At 39.0% G+C, this 12,631-nt stretch overlaps 1 protein-coding gene across 1 annotated transcript; it reads right to left on the bottom strand.

Moving 5' to 3' along the window:
* Window positions 1-2,245: 2,245 nt before the first annotated feature.
* On the bottom strand, window positions 2,246-7,121 carry LOC131365255 (type 1 phosphatidylinositol 4,5-bisphosphate 4-phosphatase-like). Its single transcript, XM_058408961.1, has 7 exons — window positions 6,961-7,121; window positions 5,070-5,236; window positions 4,114-4,220; window positions 3,906-3,999; window positions 3,535-3,587; window positions 3,101-3,191; window positions 2,246-2,999 (listed from the first exon to the last, which is right to left on the bottom strand). The coding sequence occupies exons 1-7, from the start codon at window positions 7,031-7,033 to the stop codon at window positions 2,853-2,855; spliced, it is 732 nt and encodes a 243-aa protein (XP_058264944.1). The 5' UTR covers window positions 7,034-7,121; the 3' UTR covers window positions 2,246-2,852.
* Between the last annotated feature and the right edge of the window lie 5,510 nt (window positions 7,122-12,631).

Genomic DNA, 12,631 nt, shown 5'->3' with positions numbered 1-12,631 from the left:
GTGACCAGGTGAAGTTCTCCGCCAGATGGACACTAAGGAATTTGATGCTCTTGACGATCTCCACAGAGGAGCCATCGATGGACAGCGGAGAATGGTCACTCTGTGTTCTCCTGAAGTCAACAACCATCTCTTTGGTCTTGTCGACGTTCAGAGAGAGGTTGTTGGCTCTGCACCAGGCTGTTAGATGTTGCACCTCCTCTCTGTACGCTGACTCGTCGTTCTTGCTGATGAGACCCACCACGGTCGTGTCATTGGAGAACTTGACGATGTGGTTGGAGCTGTGCATTGCTGCACAGTCGTGAGTCAGCAGAGTGACCAGCAGTGGACTGAGCACACAGCCCTGAGGAGCTCCAGTGTTCAGTGTGGTGGTGCTGGAGATACTAAAGTCAAAGTCAAAGAAGCTTTATTGTCACTTCAACCATATATATCAGATGCAGTACATAGTGAAGTGAAACAACGTTCCTCCTGGACCAGAGGTGCTACACAGAACACAGACAAAGTACAGAGACGCAGACAAACATAGAGCTAAAAATAGAGATAAAAAAAATTAAACTATAATTTAAAAATTAAAATTAAACTAAAAAAAATTAAACTATACTTAAACTATACTTAAGGTGATCTGATCCGGACTGACTGAGGTCTCCCAGTCAGGAAATCCAGGATCCAGTTGCAGAGAGAGGTGTTCAGGCCCAGGAGACTCAGCTTCTCAATCAGCTGCTGAGGGATGATTGTGTTGAATGCTGAACTGAAATCTATGAACAGCATTCGAACGTAGGAGTCCTTACAGTCCAGGTGTGTGAGGGCCAGATGGAGGGTTGTGGTGATGGCATTGTCCGTGGAGCAGTTAGGACAATACGCAAACTGCAAGGGGTCCAGTGAGGATGGTAGCTGTGTTTTGATGTGCCTCATGACGAGCCTCTCGAAGCATTTCATCATGACTGGTGTGAATGCGACGGGACTATAAGAAGATTGACAAGACCCTGAAACTGAGCTGCAGCACGGTGGGCAAGACCATACAACGGTTTTACAGGACAGGTTCTACTCAGAACAGGCCTCACCATGGTCCACCAAAGAAGTTGAGTGCACGTGCTCAGTGTCATATCCGGAGGTCGTCTTTGGGAAATAGACGTATGAGTGCTGCCAGCATTGCTGCAGAGGTTGAAGGGGTGGGGGGTCAGCCGGTCAGTGCTCAGACCAAAGGTGATGGACTGGCCAAGCATGTCTCCAGACCTAAACCCTATTGAGCATCTGTGGGGCATCCTCAAACGGAAGGTGGGGGAGCGCAAGGTCTCTAACATCCACCAGCTCTGTGATGTCATCATGGAGGAGTGGAAGAGGACTCCAGTGTCAACCTGTGAAGCTCTGGTGAACTCCATGCCCAAGAGGGTTAAGGCAGTGCTGGAAAATAATGGTGGCCACACAAAATATTGACAATTTGGGCCCAATTTGGACATTTCCACTTAGGGGTGGAGTCACTTTTGTTGCCAACGGTTTAGACATTAATGTCTGTGTGTGGAGTTCTTTTGAGGGGACAGTATATTTACACTGTTATACAGGCTGGACACGCACTACTGTACATTGGAGCAGAGGGGCATTTCTTCAGTGTTGTCACATGAAAAGATATAATAAAATATTTACACAAATGTCAGAGGTGTACTCACTTCTGTGAGATACTGTATTTATCTTAGTGACCTTAATTCTGATTCTTTTCAGTGAGTCATTTTTCATTTGACTCATTTCACTATGAGAGTTGACTCCAAACCGAATCATTTCTGTTTCTTTTCTGAACCGAACAGAGTGTGTGATCTTTAGAGCTGTAATTATTCTGCTTAAGTCTGAAACCTTCATGAAATCTTACTCTAATAGTTTTAAAGTTTTAATCAGTCTGCAGCAGTGCAGCAGATTCTCTCTGTCATACTGATTCATTCACAAAACCGAGAGTCAAATACCTTCATTCAGATACTGAGAAGACATTTCCACTGAAGCTTTTTTATTACACACACAGCAGGAGACATGGCTTTGACAACATTCTGAATAAAAGGGAAAAATTTCAATTCAGACGTGTCTCCAGTCAGGGCTCAGTGCTTTACTATAAAAAATTCAAAGAATCGACTCCTTTACACACAACAGAGCAGAGGTATATCCTCCATTAACTCTCACTTCCTCCTGCACAGACTCAGCTTCCTCAGTCACAAAAAACAGATGAACAGAGATTACAATTAAACATCAGACATCACCATTACAGTTAAAAAATCATGACTTCTTTATTGTTGTTGCTCAAATATATATTAATGTAAACAATACAAACCTCATCGGATTTATTTATAGAAATTTCTAAAGATCATTCATTAAATCTGATCAATTTATTTCTGATTCTGAACAATCACACGTTAAAATGTAGAATCAACAAATTCAACATTAGAAATGATTAAAAAGACAAAGTCAGTCAGTCTGCAGATCTGTTAAAGCTAGCATCTGGATAATTAGCGTGTGGCTACAATGGCATAATTTTCACATTAATGCACGTTATAAACCTTCATAAGTGTTTATCTTGCACTGGTCAGTCCACTTGAGTGTCCATACTCTATTTTACACAGCCATTCGCATTGTACCTTATTTTATTCCACCTCCTTTATCTCAATCTATTTCATTTTATTGTATTTTATTTAAATCCCACCTTTTTGACTCCACTCTATAAACTATTGATCATTTTCTTCTTTAAAATGGAAAGCATTACACATGATTAAACAGTAGAGTTTGTCATTAGACTGATGAAGTTCTTGATGAAACCTAACACCTGATTCTCGAGCCTGACAGAACATCCTGGATGCTCAGATGTCTTCCACTGGCCATCAGACAGATGGACTCTGTACAGGTGTGCTGATTTTAATCCGAGCCCAGTACACGGCTCCGCACGCACAGCCCAAACACAACAGCACCAAAAATGTCCAGAGAGCGTAGACGGCGTTGTAATCCCTCGCCTCCTTCACCGTGGCAGCCTGTGGGAGAACCACACACATTACACACAAATACACACTTTACACACATTTTACACAAATACACTCGCACTGTTCAGAGTGGAAACAAAAATCTTCCTCACGATCAGTCCTCCAGCGATGACGGCAAAGAAGACGGCCAGCAGGGAGAAGTAAACACAGCGCTTCATGGGGTAGTCCTGTCCAATAAAACTCCTGACAACGACAAACACAAACCTTTACACTGCTGCGCTGGACATCTGCAAATCTGCACTGAAGACAAATCCAGCAGATCTGCTCTGTAAACTTTACTGAAATCTGTACTGCCTTTAAATCTGCACTCAAAATATTGATTTACAGATGAACAGATTTAAAAACTGTAAATCATTACATCTGTCCATCTGCACTGTAAATACTGCATTCTACATTTTCACGACATGTCTCTATCCAGGAATGAACTATTGCTTTAAAACCCCAGTGTGAGGATATTTTACAGGTTTAAAAAAAATACATGTAAAGTTGTGTAAAAAAACAAAAACTCAGAGGTTCAGTATCTTACACTTCACGGCAGTGAGGACATCGAACACGCTGCTTTTCTCCTGATCGAGGTCCCTAAAGTACAGAGAGAATCTTCAGACTGGGGCAAGAAGGCATACTTTTACTCCTTTATTAATAATCTTTATTATTATTATTATTATTATTATTAATGTCTGAGTAGAACACTGATTTACTGATACAACTGTCCAGTTTAGGGCCTTTTTAGGGAATTACTGTAAATCAGTAAACCTGGAAACTTTTCAGTAAACCGATAAAATTTACTGTAAATGTCCAGGAAATGTTCAGAGTAATCCAGTGCTGTGTATTAGTAAGTTCTCTTATAAATCTGCTGTAACTCTGTAAAACTCTAGTATAAGATAATGATGGAATCACCAGGAAGGTTTGGCTGCAGTGGCCACAGATGGCTCGTGTCCCGTAACCCTGCACCACAACACTGCTTGAACCCGTCAGCTCCATCACTCTCTTACTGAGAAGACAGACACACACACACACAAACACACACACACACACTATTATAACTCCATCTGATTCACACGTCAACCACCACAGGAGAAAACAACTGGATTCGCTCTCTCCTTACCACTGAGGACGAGGACACGCCACTCTCTGAGAGGAGATGTTACAGATCAGGAGACAATGGCACTGACATCGAACAAACCTCTTTCCTGCAGGGGGACTCCTCAAGGGCTACACACACACACACACAACACACATACAACACACACACACACAACACATTTATAAAATCTGTTAAAGCCCAAATGTGTAACCTTAAACTGTAGCTTGTAGCATACATGCTAACAGAGTTGTAATGTCTGTAAAAGACAGAGAGAGAAAGAGAGAGACAGAGAGAGAGAGCGAGAGAGAGAAAGAGATACAGAGAGAAAGAAATACAGAGAGAGAGAGAGAGAGAGAAATAGATACAGAGAGAAAGAGATACAGAGAGAGACAGAGAAATAGAGAGGGAAAGAGATACAGAGAGAGAGAGAACGAGAGAGACAGAGAGGTAGAGAGAGATAGAGAGAGAAAGAGATACAGAGAGAGAGAGAGAGACAGAGAGAGAGACCATGATAGTAAAAGATTAAATAAAGTCAGTAAGAAAGTGAAACAGTCCTAATACAGAATAAAAGTATAAATACTGCACGTCCATATTAAATAATAATCTTAGTAAGTTACAGTAAATCCTTACAGAATAACCAATAAACACTGAAACTCTATTTAAAAGAAAAACAATAGCATTAGCACTATTTCACTACTTTTATATAGCAGACAGTTTTCTATAGCAGTAAATTTGAATAATTCTGTTAAATCCAGTCTGAGGACCATGCTACACTCCAACACCACCTAGTGGTCGTCCAGGGAACTGACCCTCCATGAGTTCTCTGTACCTATGATGCTGATACAGTAAAAAAACACTTGATCCACCAATCAGAGTCCAGAACTGTGGGATAGTGCTGTGTTTACTGGTCAAATAACTGGGAACTGTTATCAGGAATGGTGATGATGGGAATATCAGAAAATAATCAGCAGACTAACCGTGGCCTCCTGACAAACCCCACACTTCACTATATACTGGCTTCTGTTAGCATTCAGCGCAATCTGAGCTCCACACACGCCACAGCACAGAGAGGCGGAGCCAACAGCTGGAACCACCCAGTATGGAGGAGGAGCCTCTGCATGATAGGGTGGAGCAGACGGGACATCTGAAAAAAACAAAACAAAGATGAATTAGATGAGAAAGAAAGGGAAAAAATGGAGAAAGTTTTATTTAATATCTACAAACAGTGAAAGTTATTACAATGACAATAAAAAAAAAACTGTACAATGAATTAATGATGTAGCTTCCTCTCTCTGATGAAATAATTCTTTAATGTCAATATTCTACAATGTTAGTAAAATGATGTTTAATCTAAATTTGAATGTGATGTAAATAAAATGTTTAAGGATGTTATTATTGCATGTTACTTTTAACAATATCAAACATATAAACTGTGTCAGAGTAAATTTAGTTTAGTTCAGTTATTTACTGATTCTCATGTTTATAATAGTTATAATAGTTTATTCTCTTTAATTGTTTGTGGTTTAAGAAAAAAACAACCAGTTAGTCAATCGAAATATTAAAATATTTACAAACAGTCAAATAGAGTATTATACAGTAATGTGTAACAGACTCACTGAATCACAGTCTAACTGACTCAGTGACTCAGTAATCTGATTCAGTGATTAAGTCATGATTTAAGACTTCAGTCCTGATTCAAGTCAATGATTCGTTCTTCAGTGCTTCACGCTTAAGGCCTGGTCACACTACAGGACTTTAACCATCGGCAGATCGCTTTTCTGTTCAGACTACATGACTTCACTGTATGTCTTTTTGTCCTTGTGGTGTTCACACTACGCGACGCTTCATAAATGATCCACAAGAGGGCGCCGCACACCACACCATCTGACAACAACTCTTGTCACTCAACGCCTCGACGCCGTCCCCAAACCACGTTTTGTCACGAAAACACACGCGACAGGTGGATCCGGAAATGACGCGAGACTTTCTGTAGAGGTTTGTTTTGAAAATGGACGTCGGCAGGAGTCTCGCTCTAAATAAATGTTAATTTATTAAAATAAATGTTGTGTTCACACTATTTTTGAAGCCATGTTGCTGCTGCTGCTTTTCTTCCGGTGACCTCAACTCTGTTGACTTGCTCTCTCATTGGCTGGAGGTCGTAGCTACAACTGACACCACGTGATGTGGAGTCGGCCGACCGTCCCAGATATTTAACATGTCAGATATCTGGATTTTGTCTGCGACACCCGCTGATTTTCCCACGATCACAGACCGATCTGTCGGCCAGCTCATTAATTTACAAATCGGGCTTAAAATCCTGTAGTGAGAACGAGGCTTAACTGACTCGGTGTTTCAATTTAAGTAACTTACTAGCTTAGTCTGAAGTGACTCAGTGATTCAATCTAAGTGACTCAGTGATTCAATCTAAATGACTCAGTCTTTCAGAACCCGGAAATAGCGCTCTGTTTACAAATACTGATCTTTTCTGTAGGGGTGCCAAGAGAATTAAATCATTTAATGACATAATTGTCTCGAATTGCGCTTGAATAGCGGCAGTAATGTGGATATTTATTTAAAAGTGTCGGGTTTAAGCCGTTGACAAGCTGCGCTGAAACCAAATCTGAACCGATTCTGATTCTTTAGTAAACATCGCGTGAAAGTGACTCATCAGGCACGAGAAATAAAAGTCTGTATGATCTCCTTACAGAATAAAGTCATTATCAGGAGGCAGTAGACAGTACAATCACACACACACACAATAAAACGCACTGAATGTTAGAATACGGAAGTAATGACGCAGCTTTGTGTCTGAAATGCACTTCACTAATTCTTTAATAAAATCCTGTAAACAATCCGAATAAGACTCACTGTCTGCCATGGAGGAGTGGTGAAGCTCAGCCTCCGCACAGAGCAGGGGAGATTTCTCTACTTCATCAGCCATTTTTCAACGATGTGAAGAGAGGAAGAGAAAAGATCAGAAAACTGTCAAGTCCTTCATCATGGAGCCGGACTGGAGCAGAGGACTGGGAGGGGGCGTGGCTTATTGCGTCATCACAGAGCAACTTATTAATAATATAAAAAGTACATTAAAATAAAAAAAATCTAAAATTTACAACTTTAAATCAACAACAACAACATAACAATAATAATAATAACAATAATAATAATAACAAGAAGAAGAAGATAATGTATTTATTATAGAGCACTTTTTAAAAGTGCTGTACAATCAATTAATTAAATATAATAATAATAATAATAAAAAAAAAAAATTAAACAGCTCGTACAGAAAATATAATTAAACTACAAGAGTTTAGGGAGATGAAAAGCTAAAAAATAAAATATAAAAAATGCAAAGATTAAAATAAACTTATAAATAAATAATTATAAGATTTCATTTTTACTCAATTTAATTAACTAAAAGGTCTGTGCTTCCCAGCAGAGTGAATAAGCACATAACATGTAACTGTTATAATTACCTGTAAATTATTTTTATTTTTTTAATTATTAGGAACATAACAGTATTTGTATAATACATCTGAAACACACTGAAGGAGATGTATTAAAGACAGGAACACACAGAATACAGGCATCATGGATTTACTAAAACTTTATCAAGCTTCAAAATCAAAGTTAAATAGAGTGAAGCAAAATCAGCTGATTATAAGATACAGTAGATATACCTTTATTGTCAGTGATAAGTACAAGAACAAAGCAATGAGATGCTGTTTAACATCAAAATGGACAAGTGTAAGGATTTGAGTGAGTTTGACCAAAAGGGCCAAATTGTGATGGCTAGACCACTGGATCAGAGCATCTCCAAAACTGCAGCTCTTGTGGGGTGTTCCCGGTCTGCAGTGGTCAGTATCTATCAAAAGTGGTCCAAGGAAGGAACAGTGGTGAACCGGTGACAGGGTCATGGGCGGTCAAGGATCACTGATGCACGTGGGGAGAGAAGGCTGGCCCGTGTGATCTGATCCAACAGACGAGCTACTGTTGCACTTTTTGATTCAGATAATTCTGTGGTGTTTGAGTAAACCGGCTCTGTCCACTTGTGAAAGTCAGACTGTTTACAAACCTAACACTGTCCTGAATATTTTCACACCCTGTAAGTGACAATTTGGCAAAAGTCCATGATGTAGTTTCACATATTGTTGATGTGATTATTGAAATCATTCAAGTGTCAGATTTATACGAGTTGAGCTCAGTAATCAGCTCTAACAACACATTTTGTAAGAGTTGCGCTCATTTCTATTAGCAAAAATATGACTAGCGCCCCCCAGTGACCAATCTGAGTGAGCATCAGTTCATCAGCACGTCATGAGCTAAACCTAGCATTCAGATTTCATGATAGCCCGCTGCTCATCCTGTCAAATGCATACTGAAATCTGATTGGTCTAGAAGCAGCCATGTTTTTGAATGAATCAGATCATCATCAAAAAGATTCCTTTACACATAAGCAGACAGATGCACCTTAAACAAATCTGTGATTATACTTCAGGAGAAATCCGTATCTGACCTGAGCTCTTCTCCTGTGTAAGACCATGTCACACACATTGCACATGACTCAGAATCTCCTCCTGTATAACTGTTTCAGGTTTCCAGGGTTTGAGTTTCAAAAATATCAAAACTTTAAACATCCTACAGAGCCACATTAAAACTATGAAGTAAAAATGATAAGAATATGGAACAGATATGACTCGGGATACTCGGGAGGCAAATAATCAGCAAGTGGGTAAAGAGGAGATTATTTATAGAAAGAAGAGGCCAAGGATAACTCAGAAAGTGCTGAAGATCTACACCTCAGATGGGAGAAGCTGCTCAGGTTTCATCAATTGTGAAAAATGTCTCTAGTCTGACTAAAAGTCATACATTTATCAGAAAGTGATCACTGAGGAGATCCTCATGGTGAAGCACGATGGTGGTAGCATCATGCTGTGGGAATGGTTTTCATTAGCAGGGAACACCAGAGTAGCTCAGAATTCAGAACCTGAATATTTCAGAACAAATATCTAAATATCAGATGTGTGAAATGAAACTGTGTCACAACTGTTAAATAAAAAATCTTCAAATGTTGTATTTAAATTGAGTCTGTTTCAGTATCAGGTTGTAACTGTTCATATGGAAGATATCATTTAAACAGATGATAATGTGTTGAATGATTTATAATATAAACCTCACCCTGTGTGGCTGTAGTCCACATGACTGACCTTTGACCTCCACTGTCCAGGAGGTTTTAAGAAAAAAGTACTGAAGCTAAAAAGAAAAAGAGAACTATGGTCAAGGTTCCTAGTAAAAGCTTCAACAGCAGCTTGTCATTGCTCTGGAGCCTCAGTACTGGACCTTTACTCCTCTGTGCTGCAGGGGAAATGTGTGTGAAGAAACCATTTATAATAATGATGGAGATATTAGAGCAGAAATCATCCTGATGTAGCAGAACAGCACCGTGTCTTATTCTTTTTACACCACAGAAACTTGTCATGAATTACAGCTGATTATTTATTAAAGAATGAAACATTAGTCCATATTTAAAGTTCCATGAAATTTACTCTCAGTGAAACATGATGGAGTCTCGAGATGTTCAGAAGCAGAATATCAGCCCTGTCAGACAAAATGGAACAGGTAGGTATAGATTGTGAATAGAATTCTTCCCTCTGATTGGACGAGACATCGGTCACTCAGGATCTGCAGGAAGTCCAGCAGTAGCTGCAGCAGTAGAAGGTGGATTGGTGTGTGTATGAACACAGCTCTGCTCTTATAGCGCTCCTTATATCCTTTAATCTGGAATAGTTTGCTCTTCCCAACATTCCTGCGTTCTTCAGGTGTGTTTTTAGAGATAAACTAATCTTTACTCCATGATACACTACCAGTATATCCAACATCACACTGACCATATGAACGTCCTTCACCACAGTAGAGCTGAAAGAACTCTGTTTTCTTATAAAGATAAATATATGTTTGTTATTTTCTTTAAAAGATATAAAATGGTTTAAAGTAAAGGCAGGACTCCACACATGTACAAGACACAATTTCTTACTTCCTGTGTATCCTGAGTGACAGATGTCTCATCCAATCAGATGGAAGAAATCCATTCAGAAACTATACCGAACTTTTCCTCTTTGTCTGATTCGTCCTTGTGTTTTCGAATTAGTTATTGTGTTTTGCACTTCTTAGAAGGTGTGGATTTATTTTCTATAATAGCGCAGCACTAAGTGTGGTTCCTGATGTCACGTGTGTTATTATAATATTAATGAACTCATACATTTAATACGTTACAGTTTCACAGGGACATGTAGGACATGTAGGACATGTAGACACTCCACATAAACAGATTAAAGAACATGTTTGTTAAAGTTTCCTGTTTGTTTAATGGGAAGTTTATGGAAGGAGTTTCCAGTTTGCTGCAGTTTCTCAGTAACTTTCTCAGCCTTATTAACTTAAAGAGAGAGAATAAAGAGATAAAAAGTTGTTGGTGAATTTCTGGGGTATTTAAGTAACATCACACACACAGTGGTGCAGTGTGACTGAATATCAATGTGGTTTCGGTTGGAGCTGCAGCATCTAATCACTACCACCTCCATGTCCAGGGATATGGAGCACGATGCTGCTTTATGAAATGATGATGGTGTACAGTGCTGCTTGAAAGTGTGTGAGTTTTCTGTTGTTGTTTTTTTACCATGATTTTCAGGTTTCATCATCACCAGTTTTTTATATATTAAATATCAGATGTATGTTTATCTATTGCATGTGTTTGTTTAGGGAATTGTGTGAGAAGCCAAAAAAAAAAAACATTAGTGTATGAGCAAAAGTAAGTGAACCCCCAGATGCACTGGTAATGTCACATGGATAACAGATTCAGGTGAAAGACATTTGGGTGCTTAATTACTCAATTAAGCAAACCAATCAAATTAGACATCGTTAGAAAAGGGGTTGTGCCAAGGTACCAACAAGCCAAGAGGAAAGGAGGACATCAGGATAAGGATGGTGACAGTCCATCAGTCTGAGGTTCTGGACCATCTCCAGAAGATTCCAGCTCCACTGTAAGACAAATCATCTACAAATGGACGGCATTCAACATGACCACAGCTCTGCATAGAAGAGGACACCCATCAAAATTATTGTCAAGAAGTACCAAAAAAATGATATTCCTGAAATGTTCTTGATGTCCACTGATGATGTCGTGTAACGGTTTTGAAGCAGGAAGTGATATTTTATGTGTCAAACCCAGATGCCATGATGCACACATTGAACATCTCAGTGTGGTTCTAGTAAACATACACACTCAGAGCTCTGCTCAACCAATCAGAGAGGTCTGGCACCATCACTTACTGGAGAACGAAGGTCTTCCTCAGACTGTGGTTTTATACCCAATACTGCAGAGCCAGAACTTTCAGAGACGGGTCACAGCCCTGCTGTCTCATGGTCCTGAAACTCTTCAGTACACTACAGAGTGACTGAAACGCTGGTGATGATGTAATACACTTTCATACAGGTTTATAGATGAAAACTTCTCTAAATATCTTTGAGATTTAAAGTGAAACAGGTTTGTGTTGCTCATTTCAGCACTTCAAAAATCATTAAAAGAAAAAAAATGTAAAACTTTTTTAATAGATGAAGCATTTTGGAAGGTGAAGTGCTTCAGTTATCTATAAAATGTGGTTCACATCTTCCTTCCTCCTCTTTGCTGGATTTGGATTTGAAATAAAAAATCTGTTGTGTTCAGGTTCATCTCCTGATATTCCTTTACAAGATAGGTAGGAGAAGGGAGAAATGTTTTTGTTAAAATTCAATAAATGGCTGATTTACTGTTTGCGAAATCACTTTTTTTTTTACATTAAGAACACTCTCCATCTTCAAGGTACTCCAGAGAAACTTTCTAAATCTTTCTGCAAAATTGAAAAAATTACAGTTAAAACTTGACAAATCTTCTCTAAGACTTTAATTATGGGGTTCTTCTGTGATGTATGAAGTTTGGTCAAAATGATCAAAAGAAATTGCTGAGAGATGACATCACTTCCTGTTTTTCAGGCTGGTCTCATGATCCCGCTGTTCCAGATTGGTGATGATGGAGAAAAACACTTACTGAAAAAAAAAAAATCAAAATGGTGGAAAATTCAATATGGCAGAGTTTAACATACGGGCTTAAACACACAAAATCCACTGAACTTAGCTTTACTTAAAGAATCAGAAGAAAGTGGAATTGTGTTTCTATGGCATTCCAGCCTGCAGTTATAGTTATAGACATCTGACCAATTATTGATGTACCAAAATTTCCATAAAGGTATTGTAATATTTTTTACCATGACACGGGGTATACGGTCAATTGAGGTCACTCTAAAATCTATTCTAACATACAGTGCTCTTTGAGTAATTATTTACATATCCCAGCTCTCACCACCTAAGGGTGACCAAAGCAGACGGTGATCAGGAAGTCTGAACTAGCTGACAGTTGGTGTCGACTCTGGGGAATTCAATGCTTTGTTTAAGAGTATTTCAATTTTCTATTTCAATTTCAATGTATTTATTTATAAAGCGCTTTTAA

Source organism: Hemibagrus wyckioides, linkage group LG14 (genome assembly GCF_019097595.1).
Source record: "Hemibagrus wyckioides isolate EC202008001 linkage group LG14, SWU_Hwy_1.0, whole genome shotgun sequence".
Taxonomy (NCBI): domain Eukaryota; kingdom Metazoa; phylum Chordata; class Actinopteri; order Siluriformes; family Bagridae; genus Hemibagrus; species Hemibagrus wyckioides.
This window is presented reverse-complemented; position numbering and strand designations above follow the sequence as displayed.